At 42.6% G+C, this 24,739-nt stretch overlaps 1 protein-coding gene across 3 annotated transcripts in view; it reads left to right on the forward strand.

Moving 5' to 3' along the window:
* Positions 1–7,676, forward strand: part of CRADD (CASP2 and RIPK1 domain containing adaptor with death domain) — a 192,889-nt gene extending 185,213 nt beyond the window's left edge. For all 3 annotated transcript variants that reach the window (XM_033116240.1, XM_033116239.1, XM_033116241.1), the window contains exon 3: positions 6,531–7,676. In XM_033116240.1, coding sequence (XP_032972131.1) covers positions 6,531–6,832 — 302 coding nt within the window. In that variant the 3' untranslated portion in view covers positions 6,833–7,676. The remainder of the gene's footprint in view (positions 1–6,530) is intronic.
* The last annotated feature ends 17,063 nt before the right edge of the window (positions 7,677–24,739 follow it).

Here is a 24,739-nt window from a genome sequence, read left to right on the forward strand (position 1 = left end):
TTCTACTTGTACAATTTTTTCCAAGTCTTGGTACCACCTGTACAACTACCTTAATGCTTTTATTTAAATTTGCTTTTTATTTTAAATTGATTTTTGTTCTTTACTTTTTAGTCAGTCTTTATCTGCTTTTTTATTTACTTATCTTAATCCTTGCAATCATGAGTTTGAAAAGCTATTTGTACTTTTCTAATCGTTTTAAAATAGATACATGACTATTCTAATACAGAATGTTCACCCATGAGCCACTGGATGTGCACACCACTAGTGGTATACACACCAACTTTGAGAAGCAGTGGCCAGACGGTCACAGTGGATTAATTTATAGCTTGACCTGATTTTATGCAGTATGTCCATGGGAGTTGACACGAAAGCCTTAGGACTCTCATTTTTAAGTAACCTCATATTCAGCAGCATTCACAAGCTAGAAGCGCCTCGTGAGGATGCTTTTCCAAATAGAGGTGAGACTACCCAAGCAGCTGTTACTGTCTCTTTCTGTGTGTATGTAAGCTCTTCTTGGAAGGTCCCAATGTCCTCTAGGCTGGGGGTGCTTGTGTGCCCCTGATCTCTGTCCAGCCTGCGTCCACAGACTACTGGCCATCTCCTAGTTATGTGGAAGGATTCACAAGGCATATGTGACCCCGACAGTGTGGAGGATGAGAGCAAATACTGTTCTCACTTCCAGTTAGTTGGCTCAGAGCATGTGCTGCATTAATAGTCGGCCCATCGTCAAAATGATGACAGAATGCAGCCCAGTCACAGAGGCTCCCTCCCTAACACCAATGAGCAGAACCTAAAATCAGTTAAAATAAAAACATTCATCAGCAGCAACCAAACGAACAAAAAAAAACGATTACAGCTTTAGGCCATGTGCTTTGAAAAGCGGCAGGCAATGCAGAAAACACCCCGCCCTGGCCCCTCAGCAGCAATACTGGGAAGGGAAGGTGAGGGGACAAAGTCCTCAGGATTCCTGGTAATACAGATAAGTTTGGAAAGAAGCTGGCTGAGGAGGTGAGTACACAGCCTCCATATCTGTCAGGAATCACCCTCAGCAGAGGCAGCAAGGCCACCCAGAGCAGGCCGTCTCCCAGGCTCCGTGCTGAGTTGCAGGAACGAGACCACAGGACCGAGTGCACCCTGGCGGGGCAGAGTGGGATCTGGTGTAAAGTACTGAACTAGCTTCCAAAGAGAGGGCAGGGTCTGGGACATCCAGCAAAGGCAGGCCTAGTGAGTCCTACGGCGCCTCAGTGGCAGACACTACACAGACGGCAACAGCTCAGGGGAGAAGACAACTGGTCCCCTATAAATTGAACAGAGTGTCAAGGATACATCAACTTACTATAAGAGAGCAAACAGAAGTTTTGGACAGAGATACTCACACATAAGTATGTACAAGATGAAGAGAAGTATCACGACAGTTATGTGAAAATGCTACAGCAGAAGAATGAAAGGAACATGGCTTGCAAACAAACAAACAAACAAACATATAACCAATCTGGTCTGAGAGAAAAGCCAATCCAAGAAAACTCAGCTTCACAAGTATTTCATGCTACCGTGTTTCCCCGAAAATAAGACCTAGCCAGACCATCAGCTCTAATGCGTTATTTGGAGCAAAAATTAATATAAGACCCAGTATTATATTATATTATATTATATTATATTATATTATATTATATTATATTATACTGGGTCTTATATTAAAATAAGACCGGGTCTTATATTAATTTTTGCTCCAAAAGACGCATTAGAGCTGATGGTCTGGCTAGGTCTTATTTTCGGGGAAACACGGTATAGAAGAGCTTGCTATCGATTCAGTAGAAATAAAAACTCAATGTAATTATGATAAAACAATGAGATTCTAAATTTTTATATTTAATTGTGGTAAAATATACATAAAATTTGGCATCTTTTCTATTTTTAAGTGTATAGTTCAGTAGTGTTAAGTGCATTTACATTGCTGTGCCACTGACCTCCAGGACCCTTTCCATCTTGTAAAACTGAAACTGTACCCATTGAACAACTCCCCATTTCTCCCTCCCCCAACCCCTGCCAACCATCATTCTTCTTTCCATTTCAATGAATTTGACTACTCTAGTACGTCATATGAGTGGAATCATAGAGTATTTGTCCTTTCGTGACTGACTTATTTCACTAAGCATAATGTCCTCGAGGTTCATACCTATCGTAGCATGGGTCAGAATTGTTTTCCTTATTAAGACTGCATAATATTCTAAAATATAATATACCATGTTTTGTTTATCCATTCATCCCTTGATAGACACTTGGGTTACTTCCACTTTTTGGCTATTGTGAACAATGCTGCTATGAACATGGATATACAAGTATCTCTTCACGTCATTGCTTCAGTTCCTTTAGGTATATAACCCAGAAGTACAATTGCTGGATTGTATGGTAATTCCATTTTCAATTGAACCACCATACTGTTTCCATAGCAGCTGTACCATTTTACATTTCTCACCAACAGTGCACAGGGGTTTCAGTTTCTCCACATCTTCACAACACTTGTTATTTTCTTTTAAATAATTTCTTTTATTTTTCAATTATAGTTGACATACAATATTGTATTAGTTTTGGGTGTACAACATAGTGATTAGACATTATATAACTTATGAAATGATCACCCCAATAAGTCTAGTACCCATTTGACACTGTCCATAATTATTGCAGTACTGTTGACTATATTCCTTATGCTGTACTTTACATCCCCATGACTGCTTTTATAACTGCCAATTTGTAAATCTTAATCCTGTCCCCCTTTTCATCCACTCCCCCAACCCATATCCCATCTGGCAACCATCAAAATGTTCTCTGTATCTATGAGTTTGTTTCTGTTTTATTTGTTTATTTTGGTTTTTAGATTCCACATATAAGTGAAATCATATGGTATTTGCCTTTCTCTGTCTGACTTATTTCACTTAGCATAATACCTTCTAGGTTCATCCATGTTTTGCAAACGGCAAGATTTTGTCCTTTTTTATAGCTGAGTAATATTCCATTGTATCTATGCACCACTTCTTCTTTGTCCATTCATCTATCAATGGACAATGGTTGCTTCCATATTTTAGCCACTATAAATAATGCTGCAATGAACATAGGGATGCTTATGTCTTTTCTGATTAGTGTTTTGGGTTTCTTTGGATAAACATCCAGAAGTGGGATTACTAGATCCTTCTTTGCCTCTTGTTATATAACCTTTGTTTTAAAATCTATTTTGTCTGATATAAATATTGCTACTCCAGATTTTTTTCATTTCCCATTTACCTGAAATATCTTTTTCCATTCCTTTACTTTCAGTCTGTGTGTATCTTTCAACCTGAACTCTCATGTTAGCAGTATGCAAGTATGTATTGGTCTTGTTATCTTATCCGTTCAGCCACCTTATGTCTTCTGATTGGAGTATTTAATCCATTTATATTTGAATTAATTATCGGTATGTATGTAGTTATTGCCATTTTATTATTCATATATTTTTTTTTCTTCTTCTTAAAGAAGTCCCTTTAACATTTCTTGTAATACTGGTTTGATGGTGATGAACTCCTTTAGCGTTTTCTTATCTGGGAAGACCTTATTAATTTTATAACAGGAGGTTTATTCCCTTTCATCAATCTCTCCTCTTTCCTCCCACACCCCATCCCCTGGCAACCACCATTCTACTCTCTGTTTCAATGAGTTTGACCGGAAGTCTACTTTCTTTTTCTTTTTTTCTTTTTTAATAGCAACCATCCTAATGGGTGTGAGGTGGAATGGGATTTTTAAAAGATAGATTGAAGAGCCAAAAAAAAAAAAAGAAAAGAAATTGAAAATAAAAACACAATACGGGATTTGAACCAGGAAAAAAAGACAAAAACAAATAAAAAACCAGAACAGACATAACCAAAGGTCAAATGAGTGGCATGAGGAAAGACATGAGATAATCACAGGGAGTTAAAGCAGTGAGAGAGAAAATGACTGTCGTGGAGGATAGGCAAAGCCATACAGCGTATGAAGCAGAAAAAGAATGCAAAGATATAAGACAGGAAGATTTTTTTCTGAAAGGAAGGAAGAACTAAACCTTTGTTCAGAAGGTCATGCAAATGCCTGGAAAAGCAGATAGAAAATGACCAAGCTCTACCCTGGTCTGTAAAGTTTCAGTACTGTAAACTCTAGACAAAAAGAGTAATTTACATAAAATGGGAACGGTCAAGTTGGTATCAGAATTCTCCACACCAACATTCTCTACCATGAAATATGAGCAAGGTCTACAAACTTGTAAGAGGAATACAAGTATTTAAATCATATAAAATTATATTCATAATTTAAAAGTACAATATTAAAATAATGTAATATGACATTTTTAAAATAAATATTAAGTTATTATTCAGCAGTGAAGTCAATAAGCAATCTTGATCTGAAAGAACTCAAGGAAAATAGTAACCATGAACATTTCTTGACAGAACCACCCAATGATTAAATCAACCTCAAAACTCAAATCAGAATAACAGACTCAGAAGTGGAAATGCCATGGTTGAAAAAACAGCGGCAACAACAAAAAACACTGGTGAACATTCAAACCATTATAATGTAGTTTGAAGACTGAACAGCTGGGGGGATTATTGTTACAGAAGAATATAAATGTTATGCACGTGGCAAAGTAAAAATGATGTAAGTGACAAAAGTCAAGAGGTGTGAGGAAAGGGAGGGAGATATAAAGTGTTCATTGTGAGTATTAATATAAAAACATGTCATTTACGTCTTAAATTTTCATGCATTTTTTTCTCTGTTAAATCCTGTGTGTGTGTGTGTGTGTGTGTGTGTGTGTGTGTGTGTGTGTGTGTGTTTTAAGTATTTAACTGCAGGTCAGAAAGCCATTTAGTTGACTTCTTATTTTTCTTCTGTTATAGTCAAACAAAATTAAATAACTCTAAGAAAAAAGCTGTTATATTGTTCTTCCAACAGTGTATGTGCATAAAGACATGTCCAAAATGGTGTTCACCAACTGTAAATACAATGGTGGGATATTGGATAGCGTGTTTTCTTCTTTATATTAATATGTTTTTGTGTTGCTTGATTTTTTTTAATGAGCCCGTATTTTTATAAAAGCGATAAAATCATTACTGTTAATATAAAATATTGGTCAGTAATATCATCATTATTTTAATTGCTTCTTAGTCCAGAGTCCTTGACAATGATTTTACAACTCATGGCTAAGGCATTGGCCGCAGCCTGGAGGCCAAAGGCACGTGCAGTGGGAAGCATCAGCTCTTCTGATAGGATGCCTTTTGCCTTCTTATTGAATTCATAAATCAAAACAGTGAGCTGGTGAGTGTGAGGTGGGGTTGACTGGAATTCCTGTGATGCAGTTGACAGGAAGTGTAGTACAGTGAGCTATCATACCCATGTCTGAACCAGGAATATCAAGACCTCACTTCTAGTCCCGGCCTACCCAGTAACCAGCACCATAACGTAGACATTGGGAGTCCTTCTCAATCTCGGCACTTTGCTGCACTGAATTTCTTTCACTTCCTTGAATGTGCCATGTTCTTCTGCCTCAGGGCCTTCGCACATGCAGTTCTTGCTGCACAGGGTATACTCCTTTCCTTTCCCTTCACTGAGCTCCTTCCCATGTTCAGGACTTAGCTTTAACCCCCTTCCTCTGGAAGGCCTTCTGTGTAACTGCTGGCCCTTCTCATTGGATATGCTGGGAACACGAACCGTCATCACTCAAGGTCAGACTTCCTCTGCAAGCTGACCTCCGGGAGACTGGAATCCAGTTTAGGATTTCAAGGTCAGGTTCTCCCACTGTCTTACTGCAGCACATGCTTTCTCTTCTGACTCTGGGCTCTGCCAGGATGGTGACTCTCCTCCTGTGGCCCGTGCTGGGACAGTGAACTCAGCTTTCCTCTCCACCTGCTACCTCATGGCCTCTAAGTTTTGTTTTTTCTCAGTGGGCCTCTTGGCTCCTGCTTCTGTTAGAAGCTACAGCCTTTCTTGTGATATTCAAGTTGATCAGGAAACAGTAGCTGTTCCGTTTAACATGTTACCCCCAAGCGCTAGCCATTCCTGCGGGAGAGGCATGCCTGCACCCACAGGCCGTTGCCGGAGGGACTGGGGGCCACACAGGCATTCTCCGACTCCCCCAGAGTCCCCTGCCTGGCCTCTCTGTTGAAAGTGATGGAAGTGAAAAAAAGCACGTTACAAAGCACTATGTATGATGGAATCCTACATGTATATGAAAGACTTTATATATGAAAGACTAAAATCGATCAAATTATTACTAGTTGGTTTCTCTGATGGGATTAGTTGATTTTATTTTCTTGTTTTCAAATTTTCTATAATAAACATTTTCATAGTTGCTGAATGGTATTTCTTAAGCCCGTATACATGGCTTTGTACTGATCAGCTCCTAAGAAGACAAGGAAAAGTTGGCCCTGACATTGGAAGTGTATGTCGTTCTCCCAGCTCTTTTCTTTTCTGCCCGCATCTGAAGAAGTGTTTGCTTCCTCTTTTCACTTTGCTGTCCTTCTCCTCCACAGACGACGGCATAGCTGGAATCCCTCCGCACGTCCTCAACAGCTCCCCATCGGACCGGCAGATTAACCAGCTGGCCCAGAGGCTGGGCCCCGAGTGGGAGCCCGTGGTGCTGTCCCTGGGGCTGTCGCAGACGGATATCTACCGCTGTAAGGCCAACCACCCCCACAACGTGCAGTCGCAGATGGTGGAGGCCTTCATCCGCTGGAGGCAGCGCTTCGGGAAGGAGGCCACGTTCCAGAACTTGCACAGGGGCCTCCGGATGGCGGAGGCAGACCCGTCAATGCTCCAGCACATGTTGGAATGATGGTGCCGCCTTCCGCCCGCTGCGGGTGCGTCCCCAGTTCGCATGTGCCAAGGGCGGGTAGTTCTTTGGGGGGGGGGGACTCTGTGTGTGTGTTTTCTTTTTAACGATGCTTAGATGAAAGGGGAAAATAGAATTTGCACATGACATGACCTGAAAGATTACCTGAAAGGCTAGATTACTCAGCTCTCCCACACTGGCTTGATAATTCATCGTTTGTAATTGCTAGAAGATTGCATTGTTTTAATTGTTCAGGTTTTAATTGTGTGGTTGCCTTTTAGTAGACTGGTAAATCATAGTGGCTAAAAAAAAACCGCTGTGGTATCATATTACATGCAGGTGTCCCGTACATAAAGCATCCACTTTTCCTCAACTGTGGACTTTGGTATTAATGATGATGATAATAAAAAGTGAATTACTATTATGATGTGGCACTTTCATAAGAAAGCATTGTTGTTTTTTTCTCATTCTCATATTGCATAGATTAAGGGTGTAAAATTACAGTGGTTGTTTCTTTGAAATGGAATTGATAGCAACAGGAAAATGGTTGCTTTCGTCAGTCAAGATAAATAGCCCAGGCAAGGTGTCTGCATTAAATCTAAGACACTAAAGCTCCCTGCAAAGACCTGGTCAAGTACCAGCGTGTATGCCTGAGTCCTTCGTCTGTTAAAGATTGCTTAAGAAAATCCTGTGCCATTTATTTATAGGATTTAGTCTGGGGGACAAAAGGAGGCATGGCCTTTCCATTAAAGCCCTAATGATCGAAGTGTTATGCCTTTTTTTTTTTTTTAAACATCTGACTGTTTGTTTTTTTTTTTAATGGGGAATATTGGGGAACAGTTTTTCTCCAGGGCCCATCGGTTCCAAGTCGTTGTCCTTCAATCTAGTTGGGAGGGTGCAGCTCAGCTCCAAGTCCAGTCGCCGTTTTCAATCTTAGTTGCAGGGGGTGCAGCCCACCATCCCATGGGGGAATTGAACCAGCAACCTTGTGGTTGAGAGCTCACACTCTAACTAACTGAGCTATTTGGCTGTCCCTCTGGCAGTTCATTGTCTTCAATCTAGTTGTGGAGGGCACAGCTCACTGGCCCATGTGGGAATCGAACCGGCGACCCTATGGTTCAGAGCTCGTGCTCTAACCAACTGGGCCATCCGGCCAACCTGAAGTGTTATGCTTTTAAGGAGTAAGATTTGGTCTTTTGTCCTTTTATTACTAAAAGGACACATGGTATTTGTTGAATGCTTTACTGTTTGTCAAATGCTTTACTGGTTTCAAGGCTTTTCATGTATGTGCTGTCATTTGGATCTCACAAAACTTTTATAAAGTAGTTGAGCAAGGGAAGTGAGCCTCCTTCTGCGGCAAGATTAAGTGATTTGCCCGGTGGAATGAGCTAGAATGTGTGCTTTGGAGCACTGTTCCTGCGTGTCCTCTCCAACTGCTCCAAGCTGCTTCTCCTCCTCTCTTAAATGCTGTTTGAAGGAGCTTGAGTCCTGCTCTCCTGCTAGCAGCATTGCCTTGGGGAAGTTACTTCACTTCTCTAAGCCTCTCGGTTTCCTCATGTGTAGAATGAGGAAATGATTGTCCCCACCTCCAAGAATTTTGTGATGATAAAAGGAATAATATCTGCCAAGGGCTCATCTAGTGCCTGGCCCACGGTCACCTCTGAGGAAATGGTAGCTGTTATGTTGCTGCTGTGGCGAGGCTGAACCTGGATGCAGTCCACAGACGAAGCCGAATGAATAGTGGCTAAAGCCTAGGGCACTGCAGGTGAAAGCGCAATTACCATGTTTCTTGCTGAGCTTTGAAATGGGGTGTGATTTTATTAACTCTACAATGGGTCCAATGAAGAAAGGGACAGGTGATCTGCCCTTCTCAATAATCGGAGAATTATAGTCCTAACTCAGGATTTTTCAAAAGGAAAAAAATTCTACTTTTTACCTCTCTCCATTTCCGTGTCAAGTGTATAGAGTGGTAGAGTTGAACTGAAGAGTGTGCTCAAAAAGGTGACAGTGGTGTGTTGACGGCATCCTTTTAGATGTCTGGTAACTGTATTCCCTTTACTAGAAAAGATCAGTTATTTTACGGTTCAACCAATAGTTCAGGATGGTCTACGGGCTTCATTAGCTCCCTTTTCTATTTTGTAGCCCCGCCATTAATTCATTATCTTGTAAAATTCTCCTACTTTAGCCCCATCACTGCGTCTAGTGATAGACGGTACTTCTACGGCATCTTTAATAAACTGCTTTTCGTTTTGAACCTTGGACTTGTTACATGGCTATTCATCCCCCGGGGGTTACTTTGGCTTTTGTTCTCACCACATTTATGGATGAGTCAGTATAGCTGGGCTCTGCTGCGTCTGACTGGCATTTTAGAAATGGGTCTGATGATTAGCTAGGTCATCTTCCTGCCATTTTTAAGGAATTGGTCATGCACAAAGACACTTCTATGCTCTGTCAGCAGTGAAGAAAATTCATGATGAACTTGCCCATGATGGGCTGCCAGGACCATTAGAGAGCTCTGACTTGTTGCCCTGAATGAGCGGGGAGTCTCCACGGCCAAGTGGCAGCCACACCTGCTCACGTTCTTGCAGAAGATTTGCAGAATGGAAGAACAGAGCGTACAGATCACTGCCTCATTTCTACCTTTAGCTGCAGACAGTGATGCTATGTGACATCTGCCTACCTCCCAAGAGAATCAGGTGGGTATTGTGCCTGCAAAGAGCCTATGTATTTTCACATGGGAGAAGAGTCTACAATTCCAGGGACTGTCTACCCCCAATAAAATTCTGAGTGAGTGCAGTCGTGGCCGAACACTTGCCGGAACTGACCAAAAAATGATTTAAGAAAAGTCTTGTTCCGCTGTGGTTCGGGGTGTATGTTTTTATATGTGTATACATATGCTTGTGCATGAGTATGCTTTCAAACTTTTTAAAAACTATAACTTTCATTAAATTTTCTCAGTACAAAAATAGTACATGTTTATTATAGCAGTTTGAAAAAATACCAATGAGCAAAAAGAAAAAAATGAGAACTACCCCTCCTCCCATCTTCCAAAGACAAATGCTAATTGAAGAAGCTGAGTCCTGCTCTCCTTCTGCTGGCAGTACTGCCTCGGGGAAGTTTCTCCCCTTCTCCGAACCTCGGTCACAACCACGTCTGCCTCTGTCTGTCAGATGCTTTCGTATGCCCGCATAGTCTTTTTATAACAAAAGTTAGATTCGATTGTACAGATTGTTTTACAATTGGCTTCTTTCACTTAACATTATTTTCATGTCATTAAAGATTGCTCTACACCAGTGATTGTCAATGTCTTTTGTGTTTGGAGAACACTTTCAAGTCCTATAATTTCTGGCAGCATATTTGAAGAAATTAGAAGACACTAGCTACTCAGTCTAACAATGTCTTTCGCTGTCAAAACATGTTTGCCTGACCCCCCTTTACAACTACAATGTTTCCCCGAAAATAAGATTGGGTCTTATATTAATTTTTGCTCCAAAAGACGCATTAGGGCTTATGTTCAGGGGATGTCATCCTGAAAAATGATGCTAGGGCTTATTTTCCAGTTAGGTCTTGTTTTCAGGTAAACACGGTACGTCCTTACTTGAGTAGAGCTGTTTACCGCCTCCACGGTGTACGCTTATATCCTCAAAAAGCAAAGCTCAGCACATTCCCATAAATATTCTTCCTACAGCATCATGCCCTCTGCACTGCACTGTGTAACCCACTCAGCTCGGTGCTCCAGTTCTGCAAGAGCATGTCTTCTAGGCAGCAGTAACATTGTACCTATTGATCCAAATTTGGTGGCACACTGAATTTGATCGTTGGTAGTGGTGGCATACCTTCCAGTATATGCTTCTGCCTTCACTTGTGAACCACTTCCCTAGAACCTTAGATGGTTTCTTTAGGTGGTTTTTTTGCTTTTCCGCCATCATAAACAGTGATGTAAAAAAAGTCCTTGTTGTTAAATCTTGACATTCATCAGACATTAGAGTGAACTGGATCGCTCTTTTGTTCATCTCCGAACATATTTAAATGTTGTCATCAGTTAGCTTTTATTATATAGAAAACCACCCCAACATGTAGTGGCTGAAAACTTAGCTCACAATTCTGGGAGCCCACTGGACTGCTCTGATCTTGGCTAACCCAGCTGATCTCTGCTGGGCTGTCCTGTGTCTGCAGTGGGCTGGTTAAGGCTGGGTGATCTAGGGGGCCTCACTGGCATCCCTGGCAAGTGGCATGTTGTTGCCTGGGGCAACAGAGGTGTCTAGGTCACATACCTCTGCTCATAACGTTTGCTCCGCCTTTCTCACTTGGCAGTGGTGGCAGACGTTCCATGGACAGCAAGAAATCAAGCCCCAGTGTGCAAAGCACTTTTCAAACCTCTGCTTGCACCCTTTCGCTAATACCCTGTTGGCCAAAGCACGTCCCAAAGCCGGCCCGGTCAGTGTGGGAGGGCTCTAGCCTAGGGCTTAGAGATAGGGGGCGGAATAACTTGGGTCTATTTTTTGAGATAGACCACGACCGATGTTTTAACATTGAAATTTCTGAGCTCTATTGAAAAACACAATGTGGCTGTTCTGGATCTCCCTCGTCACATTGCAACCATGGGCCGGCCCATTCCAGCGTGGCGCCCTACCAGCCATCTACAGAAAGCACCTTCCCAGCTCCGCGTCCGCTTAGCCTGATTTACATGTGCGGCCTCCAGCCCTGAAGGTTCTTAGGACGCACTCCTACAAGCGGAATTGCTCAGTGTAAAGTTACACGCGTTTTTCAAAAACTACTTTGACTTTCCATAACTTAAGAAAAAAAAATTATTTTAAAAACTGCTTTCGCTCACGCTACATGTAGGGGGTTGTATTTTAATGCCAGTTAGTTCCACCGGACTCCGTGGTTCACTCTGGAAGTTGCTGCGGGGACGCGCGCACAAAGGCGCATGCGCGCGCACACCTGAGGCAGTAGGGTGAGTCTGTCGCTATCCTTTTCCCTGGGGAATTCCACCGAAATGGTAGATTTGGAAAGAGACTCCTCTAGTTATTCAGCAGACATTTATTGAGAAGCGACTAGCAAGCCAGTCACTCTGCTGAGTGGGAAGGCAAAAAGATGAGCAATAAAGACACAGCCCGAATCCTCCAGGAACTCCCTGATTGGCCACGAGTCTGACACGGATCACTAATCACAACAATGCAACGAGGTGTAGGCCTGCGTACTGAGTCTTTGGGAACACAGAGGAGAAATGGTTAATTAATTCTGGCTTCGTCAGAGGTGGGACACGTGGAATACTCACACACAGGTTGGCAAGTTAATCCACCTTTTATGTGCCTCTTTCCTAATGTGAAATCTGTACAATAACACATATCCCACAAGATAAAAGTGTAGAACAGTGCTTGGCACAGAAAAATGTTTTGCTAAATCGTTGAACTGAATTATTTTGGCCATGAGAATTTTTGTAATATTCTTCATCCTACAGGACCCTGAGAAATGTGAGGGTCAGAATCACCTTTTCCTGCTGTGATTTGTGGTATCGAAGTATGAGGTACAGGGTCCTTCAGTACTTTCACCAGGACTCTAAAAAAAGGGGGTATGAACTGGTAGGCACACTTCAGAGCATATTCAGAGTTGGGATGGGATTCTGATCTAACATTTGGCTCTCATTAAATGAATCCCAACAGTCATCGAACAAATTCTTGCTGATTGCAAAACAATCAGCAAGCTACCAACTTGTGCAAACTCCCAGAGATACAAAGATAAATAAGATATGGTCCCTGTCTTGTATGATATCAGCCTGTTGGGGAGACAAACATAACAGCCAGCAGTTATGATTCTGTGTGGCCAGCACAGAGGAGAGAGCAGGTTAAGTTGGCCACAGAGGAGGTGAACTGTAAAGGAGCGTTTGTAAATTCTGCCCAAGTTAGCATGTTGGTCCCTGTGGGGGCGTTAATGAATATGGACACCAGAATTCCACTAAATTTATTTGACATCCAGTTTGACAAATGGCACTTCTTGCTGTGGGTCCAGAAGGTACCTCCCAGGTGCTCTCTCAAAGCAATTTAGAAACTAAGAGAATCTTATTGATAGACTAAGTGGCCAATATGATCCCATTCTATACATCAAGACAACATGACATTGAGAAGTATGTGGTTCATTCCTCTACCGTGGAATCAGATCAGATTTCAGGTTTTAAATACCAAGCATATTTTGGAGTTCTTTGTGTTATCCCCAGCCCTTAGTTTTTCCTCTAAACGGCCCACAGATTAAAATTAGATGTTGCTGGCATACAGGGAATGTTTCTAATGTAATAACTGCCTGTTTATTTCTTGGAACTATAAACAGAGCTTAGAAGAACAGGAATGTCTATCTTGTTGACATTTACTAGTTTTATAGGAAAATTACTCTTACAAAGATACAGTTCAGTGAACCATTTAAGCCTTGTCTGTTGAAATTATGCAAAATATATGGCAATAATTCTGGAAGCTATTATTAATTCAAAAAATAGACCATGAAATTCAGGTCTGAGTACTTGAAAAGAAATAAAAAGGACCCAACAATTTCATAATACTGATATGTTTCTACTTCATTTTCAAGGTCTATCTGTAGCCAGTGCTGTTTTTGATGTCAAATTATATTCTTAATGTAGAATATTTATGGAAAATATCTGCCACGGTCTGAATGTTTATGGCCCCCAAAATTCATTTTTGAAATCCTAACCCCTAACGGTGCGGCTATGAGGAGATGAGGTTTTGGGGAGGTGGTTAGATCATAAGGGTGGAGCCCTCACACAGAGACCCCACCGAGCTCCCAAGCCCCTTCTACCATGTGAGGGCGCAGCGAGAAGGCTTCAGCTATGAACCAGAAGAGAGCCTTCACCAGAACACGACCGTGCGGGCACCTTGATCTTGAACTTCCCAGCCTCCAGAACTGTGGGCAATAAGTTTTTGTTATTTATAAACTACCTAGTCTGTGGTGTTTTATTATAGCCCAAACAGACCAAAACAATATCAAATGGGTTGGATTTGATCAAATAATTACTAGTCTTTTCTCTTGTCAGCTTCTAGATGGATTGATTTAATCAGGACTTGACTGAGTCCAAGGTCTTTGGTATGCCTTATCGGCTCATGCTGATCCTAGGAGAAGACTGAGTACCTGCAAATGAAGTAAGTGAGCCCGTGCAGAGTCTGGTGGTGAACTTGGTGTTCCTGGTCGTGTCGTGGCCAAGGAGGTGGGGAATGTGTCTGGAGAATATATTTCTTTGAAGGCCTAGGATATCTGTAATAAGTAGTAGTTCTTATTCATTCAGGGGGCATGGATCCCTTTAATAATGTGAAGAAGCTGTGGCACCATTCTTTAGAAAAATGTATGTGCGCACGTGTGCAACACACGAGTATATAATTTTTAGGGGATTCGCAGTATACCTGAATCCAGTATACTCACCTCGAGAATCCTGTCTATAGATTATAAGTGGGACGCTGGCACCAGACTGCATTGGCATTTAGGCTTGACTGGTCATTTTTTTTGGTTTCGAAGAGTATTTGGAGGTGTTGTGTGCAACAGAATGGAGCTGTTTCTTTTGGATTGCAGTAGGATGTAAATCCTGGTATGAAGAGATAGCCAGGTATTGGAATTAAATGAGAAGCCATTTGTCTGGACCCTGATCTTTATATGGCTGGTCACAAATCATCTGTCCTATGGGAGGGCAGGCTGGGGGCCCTCCTGGATCCACCTTTGGGAAAGGTAAGAACTTGCAGACGTGAAATGTATGGCAATCTCTAGCTTCTAGGAGCTTCTTGTCTCCACCTCATCTCTTTAGAACAAGGGATCCTAGAGAGGGAAGGGCCGAGACTTTTGTGCTCTATCTGAGGATAATTGATTTCAAGAAGAAGTTATATAGAGCCACATCTACTTTATACACTGTGAAATAATTTCCAACAATATATTTTTGTCCATCTGCTTGAGTCAAGTTTCTGTCTGTTTCTGGAAGTAGTAATTATTCTCTGCTCTGAAACTGAGCTCCATGATGGCTTTCTGCTGAGGGAGAGAGCCTTTGGTTGTCTGTTGTCTATGATAAGCATTCTTTTATTACTATTGTTAGCTGCAGATTTTCCAATGAACACTATCTTGGAGGCTAAAAATAAACCCTTCAACACAAATCCCCTTTATGAACGTGTGAAAGACAAAATACACCAGTCAGTTATGGATATCATTTTATTCATGCTGTTGCAATATGAAGAATATTTATTAATGGAGAATGTCTTAAAGAAAAGGAGGCCTGGGTTTTATAGAGGCAAGTAATCAAGGGAGTCATCCCAAGTCTTATGAGAATCATGAGGAATGATGGAGGTGGGTCTTATCTCAAAATATGTGAGGCTATGTGGTGGTTGGCTGTTTCTTGGAATACAAAAGGTAAGGGGATTTCTTAACCAACACCGCTTTCAGGGAGCACAGGGTTCAGATAAAATTTAACATTGTCAAAAGTCATATCTTCTTTGGTTTTTAAGAGCCTAAAGCAAATATGAAAGAAGTTGTTTTTGCAAGGTTCAGGATATGAGATAAAATCAGAATTCTGGCATGCTGACTGCCTGTTCTATAAAAGACACTTAAACTATCTCTTCATTTAATTTAGATAAAGAATAACGAATGGCCTGCATGACCAAAGCTTAAGGAAAGGAAACGAAACAAAGCTATCATGACTTTCCTAGAGACCTAGAGAGCCCATGGAACAATTTTCAATTTGAGCCAATCATGGACACTCTTTCTGTAACTTACAGAAATTAATTCAATATGTATTTTTTTGAGCACCTGCTATGTGCCAGGCATGGATATAGGTACTCGAAATGCAGCAGTCAATGCAGCCATCCAAAATTTCTCCTTCATGGAGCTCCCTGCTCTGGAGAAAAAGAATGTAACAAAGGGAGGGAGGGAAAGAGAGAGAGAGCAAGAGAGAGAGAGAGAGAGCCAGAGGAAGGGGTGGTGCTGTTTTAAAAAGGTGGGTCAGAGAAGGCTTCAGTGAGCAGGTGACATGAGTAAAAACCTGAAGGACGTGAGACAGGGTGCCATGCTGAGGCATGAGAGAACATTTTGGGTGGAGGGAAGAGTGAACTGTGAAGGCTTGAGATGGGAACTCGCCAAATGTTTTCAAGGAAGAGCAAGGAGGTCAGAGCGGCTAGAGTGCAATGCGCAAGGGGGCAAGTAGTTGGGGCTGAGGTTGGACAGTTGTGGGGAGCGAAGGATAGAGGGTCTGACCGGTCATTGTCATGACTTTGGCTTTTCCTCAGGGTGAGATGGGAAGCATGACGTTCTCTAACTGATATTTTCAAAGGATCACTGTAGCTAATGTTTTAAGAGGACTGAAGCAGGGAAACAGTGAAGAGACTATTGCACTAACCTTGAGAAGATGGGGGTTTGGATCAAGATGGTCATGGTGGAGTGTAGGGGTATGCTGCTCGTCTCCACTCAGGAATGAAAGATCGGTTCCTCCAGCCTCTGGGAGGTCTCCAACTAATGGCTTTTGGCGGTCAGCCCTCCTCCAATATTGCCTTCTCTGAAGAGAGCCATTTTGCCCCATGGCATTTCCCCTTCCCAGGGCAGCCGACATGCAGTAACTGGTTGGTGAGGGGTGTAGAGGCCTGGCCTCTCACCTCAGCTCAGGCCGTCCCAGCTCGTGGAGTCAGCGCAGGCCTTCCATTGTGACCGAATCCCAGTCCAACTTCTCCCTCTGCCGAGCTCATCCCCCTCCCTTCCAGCGGCACGGATGCCAGGAGCACACTCCCGTAACCTTTCTGCCTGCTTAGCTCCATCTCAGAATCAGCTTCCAGGGGAACACAACCTGGGACATGAGGTGGTGAGCGGTGGTCAGGTTCTCAGTATGTTTTGAAGGTAGAACCAAGCGGATTTGCTGATAGTGTGGATGTGGTGTTGAAAAGAAAAGAAAAAAAAATCAGTGATGAAACACCGAGATATTTGTCTTAAACAAATGCAAAAATGGAGAAAGACTATGGGAAAGGCAGGTTTTGGTGTGTGTGGGGGGGAAGGTAGAGAATATATTAGACATAAAAATAAACTGTTAATATTCATGCAGGTAAAAGGTCAAATTCCATTTTCAGGAAGTACATTCTTTGAATACTCCCAACATTATACAGTTTTAGGTAGAATCGTTGAAGCGGACATTTGATGTAATTTGAGGAACATCAGAGTAATACACATAGAAAATGTGAATACATATGTTCAATCATTACCCGATCGTTGCTAATTCGTAGAGACACAGGGACTCTTAAGTGGTTTTATAAGGGAACAAAGCCAGGCATTGGCAATCTACCAGCATCTGTACCAAGAAGGGTTTTTTCCTACAAGGCCCTTGTAGTGCATGGAATGGTAGTGGGCTCCCCTAAGAAGTTGAAAAGAAGCAAAGCTGCTTACCAACTGCATATGTCACACACACAGACAATAATTCCAGGCAACATGGATGTAATCCCAACGACATGACACCGCCTGGTACAGGTGTAGATCTGAGGAAATTCACAGTAAAGACAAAAGTTCATTGCGGGGAACAGTAGTTCTGTGGAATCTTGAGCTGGGGCAGGGCACAAGTGCAGAGTAGGTAGAAAGGCTGGGAAAGGCTGTTTCTTGGCGAAAGAGGAAGGAGAGCGGAGGCGCAGAAGTGGGCCTATGTAAGGTAGATTCTGCCAGGAACTGTTAGGATGAGTCTGCTTCCCAAGAAAATCACATCGACTATGTGAAATGGGGCAAGTTTTAAAAGTCAGGCCAAGAGTTTGGATTTCACCATTGAGATTACCAAGGGAGGAAAAGAAACCTTCTCGAAACCTTTAAGGGGCCAGAGTGCACTGTCAATCTCCAAAATGGATATGTGCCGTGTTTCCCAAACTTACTTGACATTGGAAGCTTTTTTCCATGGCTCCAGCTGTTAACATCTTTGCAAAGATTTGTTCTACAGAAGCAAGGAGGCAGAGATCACTCAACCTTGGAGTGTGCTGGGAAAACTAGTGGCCGAAAGGTACCCCAAATGACCCAATTTTTCAATGGCGCACACAGTATCTTCGGTGGTGCTCATCCTCTCACCATTCATCCTGACTGTTAGCAGCACATTATGGGTCACTTGGAAAGAGACCCGTGTTTTCTGGGGCCTTTCTTTGCCTTCTCTAATGATTGATAAACCCGTCACATTTTTCATCATAAGATTCTTGTATCCTTGCAAAATACTTTCCTGGCTTGGCATAGTAGTGCATTTAGTTCAAGCCCTAGGTTGTATTGCCTGTTTTTCAGCAGGCAGTGGGCACGCTGTCTGGTCACTGTCTGCCAGATGGCACCTGTAGGACAAGCAGGAAGGAACTGGTCTTTCCCCATATTAGCAGCTGCAAGCCAGGAAGGCTCTGCCTGTGGCCCCAGGCCTTTTCTGCCTGTTCTCGCTCTTGCCGGGACTTTCCGAATGCGTGCTATCTTCTCTTTTGGGTTCTCATTTCCTTACGGTTGTGCCCACCCTTCTCCAACTAAGGCCCTGCGTAATTGAACTTGACTTCATATTCCCTTCATTCTGTTTCAAAATTATCTGAAAATAGCTTGTTTGTTTTTCCAGTGGGGCCTCCAGCAAGCCTCTAGCAATAGTTCCCAACCAGGGGTGGTGCCACATGCCCCAGCCCTACCATGTAGCAGTTTGGAAATGTTTGGAGGCATTTCTTTATGGGAGTGGGGTTGTCAGCATACATTAGGGGTGGGGTGAGTGGCACCATTGCTGTGTAGTGAGCAGGGCCTGGGGGTGTTGGGCATCCAGCAGGTGGGAGATAGCCCTGTACGAGGATGAGCTGCCCTGCCCCAAATGCCAGTAAGGTCCCCAGTGAGAATCACTGTATGTCCCCAAACTCTAGTCACTTAGCACTTCTCTGATCATTTTCAATATCTGTGCCATTATTAATTTACCATTTTTCTTTGAAATAACTTTTTAAAAAATTACTCTAAGCAACGGTATGTTTGAAATAACAGGTCGATGTTGTTATTTCTATATTTCATGGTACACATAAACATAAATACCGAGCACCTCATATAAAATATTCTTTATTAGTGATACACCCAGGATGTTTGGGATCCCTGGGCCCTTCTCACGTCATGTACCCTGTAGGGTTTTAGCGGGAACATGAGCCTCACACACAAGTTCTCTTTAGAACTAGGAAGGTCTAAACAAGTGCAGCTGATAGACTCCTTGGCGTGGGTCTGATCAGGGCGAAACCCATGTGTTTCGTGTCTTGTGAGGTCCTTTATTTTACACACAAAAGAAGTTTGTTGTGCTGGCAATGGCAGTGTCTTTGACCCAGGCTTGCTGTCTCTTTGCTGGTTTCAATGTCAAAGGATAAAAGTGAGGCTTACTTGGCATTTGCGTCCTTGGATGGTAGGCCCTGTGAGGGCAGAGCTGCATCTTGTGCCCAGGCTTGCCTAATGCAAAGCCTGGCACACGCTTCATGGTTAATGAGGGTTTTGGTGAATGAATGAAAGCGCGAACAAATGCATGCATGCTTACCGCTCACCACTCGCCAAACCGCGAGGTGCCACTAACCGCACCCTGTGGTCACGGAGCCAAAAAGTCTTGGGCACATGTTTCCTGGGTAAGTCCTGTAACTTCTCTGTGCCTCAGTTTCATTCCCTCTAAAATAAGGATGATACGGTACCAGCCTCACTGTCAGGAGGAGTTGATAAGGTAATATTTGTAAAGCGCTTAGCACAGTACCGCACATAGAATAAATGTTATAGAAACACGTGATGACTGATGAATGAATGCTACCTGCCTTGTAGTTCGGTTTTCAATATTGGCTGAAAGAGTGAACCCACGAATGCGGGGCTGCCGTGTTCCTGCACTGCACATTCTTGATTCCGGCTTGTTTCCAGGGGCAGCAGCAGAGGCTGAAACAGAACATCCCCGCCTCTGGGGTGGGAGTGGGGGTGGGTTCCTGCGACAGTTCTCAGCACAGAAAGAGCTGTTCCAGACCAGATAACCGAGAGTTATCTCCCCTCCCTTCAGTTACAAGACGTACAGAGGTTTCATCTTGGTATTTATTTAAGGCAGTGCTAGAACACGTCTAATTCTATAAATTCCTGCTCGGTCTCAGCTGACTCATTCTGCAGGCACACCACACTCACATACGAGCTGCACGGAGAGGTGGCGAAGCGGACGCAAAAGGGAGGAAGCAGCGCTGTGAGGCGTCTGTTATCGCCAGGCACAGGGAGGTGATGAAGTGTGCTGGGTCATTGATCCTCTGACAACCTTAGGAGCCGGGCTCCCAGCCTCATTTCCCTTACTTTACAGGTCAGGAAACTGCTGCTCAAACTGGTGACCTGGCACAGCCCAGGTCGTTCACTAAAACACGTAGCAGTGCCAAAATCTGGACCCAGGCCCACCTGAGTCATTTTTCATACACCCCTGGGGTACTGTACAATGGCTCTCAGCTTCATACCAATGTGTTTCCAGCCCACCTGCTGGATTCTGAGTGTCAGCACTGCTCTCCCCTCATTATTACGGAGAATAAGTGAGTGACATTCATAAAATAGATGATCTTGAATAGCTCTTGCGTGCTGCCCGCCAAAAAGTCATGTGAAATAGCACAGCAAAGTGAGGCTGTTACTGCCCCCTGGGATTTCTGCAGCAGCCAAGATAATCCCGGCTGAGACAGTCTGTGGGCATGGGGTTTTGAATAGGATATTTGTCTCATTGGCTGAAGGAAAAGAGCTCTATTCATAACCTCCCACGATAGTCTTTTGCATGAGAAAGTGTAGGAAAGGCCAGATTCTCCATGAGAAGAGGACGCCTCCCTTTCTCTGAGGAGGGGGATTCTACCTTCCATTTCTGGCAACACTGATTTCAGATAAATGGTTTAAATTTTCTTACTCCCACTGTTAAGAGCTTGTCTCTGCATCTGAGTGTTCTGGGGAGTATTCTGACTTCATTTAGTCAAACGAAAGCTGAGCTCCTTCTTCACGAAAGAATCCTCTTGGCTCTCTGTCCCCACCCTGAAGCCTTCCTTCTGTCCCTGTGGAGGAGACTCTGAAACTATTTTCAAACTGAAATGGCATGAGCCTCCCCTCCCCTCTGAGGAATAATCCTCCTGCCATTTATAGATGGCTTGACTGCATCCTGCCTTCCTTCCAAACAGCTAATCTTGTTAAATCATCCACCGGATTGAGAAATGGCCTGTCGTCTGAATGTGTTCATTCCAGCAAAGATTATATGAGGTCGCTGTGAGTCAGCCTGAAGTTTGACTCCCAAGGGAAACTCAGGAATTCCCTTCCCAGCACCATCGTCTAGGAACTAATTAGATCTCCAGCCATGGGGGCCCTCCCTTGTGTGGGCAGCGATGGCCCCCGTAGTCACTACTCACGGTGAGTGCTTCAGGCACAAACCCCACACGCATGGATCTTAACTGTTGGAGTCTCCAGCCACAGTTGGCAACTGTGAGAACCTCTTCCCTCCCATGGCCAGGCTGCTGGCATCGCACATCGAGCCACCATGATTTCCTCTTCTTTCTCCAGCCTCTGCCTCTCACTTTGTCACCTGAAACTTTCCTACTCTTACCTGGTTCATATATTCATTCATTTAACGAACAATGTTTGTAGTACCTCCTCTGGGCCAAGCCCCGGGGAGCACAACAAGCATTGATCTGACCTCATGGAGCTTACAGTCTCGTGAAAAGTTATAAGCTACAACAGGCGATAAGAAGGAAAAGGTCAGTGAGCGATGTCAGCACACTGAAAGGAGACCTCGTCTCCCCTGAGGGTCAGGAGATTCCTGTAAGGCGCTCTGGCTCCCCAATCTCTGCCTCACTGCCTCAGGCCTGGTCCTGGAGTTCCCTTTCTGTTAGCCTTCCATTTTGGTGGCTCAGTTGAACCATGTATCTGGCTGTTGGGTCCCTCTCTGTGATGCTACCTCTCAGTATTGCCCCTTGGTTCTACAGACTACAACCGAAGATGACAGGATGAAGGCGATCAAATACTATCTCTCTTACCGATGCTAGTCAATGACTGTGGAAATGGGGAGAAAGAGGGAGGCACGATCCACCACAGCTTGTAACCTGGAAACATAGCTGCAGATTTGCTGTGTGGTTCAGCAGGACTGGCAGGGAGGAGCCATTTGAGGGACCCTGGCCCTGTGCTGCATTCAGGCAGCCTGTGCCATCCTGGGCCCTGCACCCCAGGACCCCAAAGCTCTAACAGGTGGTATCATGCAGCATTATTTCATTTGCCTCTAATTTGCCTACAGGCCTTAGTTTAAGAGTATTGTTTTATTGATTCACTAACTTGAAAATTATTTAAGCCAATGTGTCAGATGCTGCACAAGGCTACATGGGAGCTGTGGTGACAAGACACAAACAGCACCTTGCAGCTTGTGCCTATTGTTGCCAAATTAAATGAACGCATCAGGACGTCACTGGAGGAACCGCCCCACTGAAGGGGCAATTGTCACGATGAGGCCAACTCACGTGGCCCAGACTTTACAAAAGCCACAGTCAGCGCTGCCAGCTGAGGCTATTGGCAGGAACTTTCAGATCTTTGCACTGCTCTTCAGTCACTGGTTCTTTAGTTTTTACGTTCATTGAAGTAATGCAATTCTATAGAGTCAAACACTCTCGTAAGACTGATTACAAAGACTGTCAGTCCCACGAGGGTCCACTGCCCTCACTTAAAACTCTACTGTGGAAACCATTTTTAATGTATTTAGCTGTTTTGTTTGGGATTTACCATGTCCCTAAATAGCTGCCATCCCTTGATTGTTTTTATGACAATTACATTAAGATATAATTTATATGCCATAAAATTCACCTTTTTAAATAATTTTAGAATTCAGTGACGTTTTAGTATACTCATAGTTACACAACCATCACCACTATCTAATTTCAGAATATTTTCATCACCCCTAAAAGAAACCACATACATCTTAGCAGTTACTCCCCAGTCCCGAAAACCACTAATCAATCTACTTACTATCTCTATGGATTTGCCTCTTATAGACATCTCAGATAATTAAAATCATACAGGCTAAGACCTGTGTCTGGCTTCTTTGACTTAAATAATGTTTTCAGACTTCATCCATGTTGTAGTTTATCTCAATACTTTTTTATAGTTGAATTCGTTTTTATAGTTGAATGATATTCCATTGCATGGATGTGTGTACCGTATTTCATTTACCCACTCAACAGTTGATGAACATTTGGGTTGTTCCTACTTTTTGGTTATTATGAAGAAAGCTGTTACAAACATTTACGTACAAGTTTTTGTGTGGACATATGTTTTCAATTCTCTTGGGTGCACACCTAGGAGTAGAATTGCTAAGTCCCTGGTTTTTCAAGCTTTGGGCTTTGTCTACTGCCTTCTCACTGTGGGGTCACTCTGGAGTCATTTCACTTTCTTTTATGACCCCTGCCCCCCACATAAACTCCCTATCCTTCATTCTCCCAATATTGGTACCATAATTTTGGTTGGATCAATACTAATATGGTAAAATAAATGTTGAACTATGATTACTTCTCCTTACAGAGCTTTTGGTCTTACCTGGAGTTATTTGCCTTGTTTTTTGGATAATTGTCTATGTATTTATCACGAATTCCTCCTTAAACTCTCCATCAGCAGTTTAATCTCCTCTCCAAATGTTCATGCACATTAGGCATTCTGTCAGTTTCATCATCTCAGAGTCCGCTCAGTCTTCTGACTTGCTCCAATCTAACTAGTTGTCCTCCAGCCCCACTGCCTGGCTGTTATCCTTAGATTTCCCGTCAACAACATACAAGGGATTTCTTTCACTTTCCTTTTGTGTTGGAACCCTTTTGTTCTGGATCCCATGTCTTTCTCTTTCTTGTTTCACTGCCCTATTTTTGTGGAGCAGCTCATCTAGTTGCATCCTGAGACCATTGTATAGTATATTTTTTTGAGAACTTGCGTGTCTGAAAAGGCTTTATATTACTTTATTTTTACTAATTTTATTAATTTTAATTTTTGCTAGTTTCACTATATGTAAAATTCTATAAAATTTATTTTTTCTGTAGAATTTCTTCACTTTCCAGGCTTGCTGTTGAGAAAATTGAAGCCATTCTGACTTTTTTGTCAGAATCTAACCAGTTTTTTAATCTCTAGAGATTTTAGGTTTTTTTTTTATTTGACTCCAATATTCTTAAATTTAAAACAATGACATGTTTTTATTAATATATTTTATTCATTTTGCTGGACACTTGATGGGCCCTTTTTATTTGACAGTGATCTTCAGTTCTAAGAAATTTTATTGAATTATTTTTTAGTGATTTAGTTTTTTCTATTTTTTTATTTCTATTTCTTCTTTCTATGACTCATATTGTTTGAATATTTGACTTCCTGGCTTAGTCCTTAAATGTTCTTATCTTTTCTATTTTCTGTCATTTTGTTATTCTTTGGAAGGTTTTATCAAATTTTTCTTTCAATGTTTTAATTGGATTGTTAATTTAGGCCATTTTAAAAATTTTCTAAGACTTTGTTTGGTTTTATGAATGCTTATTTTAAAATAGCATCCTACTGCTTTGTGCTTGCACTATATTCTCTTAGCTCTCTGATACTTTTCATCTTATCTAATTTCTGTTTTCTCCAAATTAATTTAACCTTTTTGTTTTGAATCTCTGTCTTTAATGTTTGAAGCTTTCTTCAAATGTCCAGTGATCCTTGGCTGTTTGTTTATATTTAAAATAGGGGCACTATAAAACTTAATGGCAACTCTTTATTGTGGGTGGGACTTGAAGACCACCAGATCACCGGAAGGGAGATGAGGTTAGGCGTTTAACTAGATGACCCTAATGTCATTTTCTTTAGGTCTTTTCTTTTGGCTTATCAGATGTTTTCCAGAGAAGAATCTTCTAATATCCTGCACAGTATTCTGGGAACCAAGTGACAGAAGAGAGCCAG

The sequence above is a fragment of the Rhinolophus ferrumequinum genome, chromosome 10 (assembly GCF_004115265.2).
Source record: "Rhinolophus ferrumequinum isolate MPI-CBG mRhiFer1 chromosome 10, mRhiFer1_v1.p, whole genome shotgun sequence".
NCBI lineage: Eukaryota > Metazoa > Chordata > Mammalia > Chiroptera > Rhinolophidae > Rhinolophus > Rhinolophus ferrumequinum.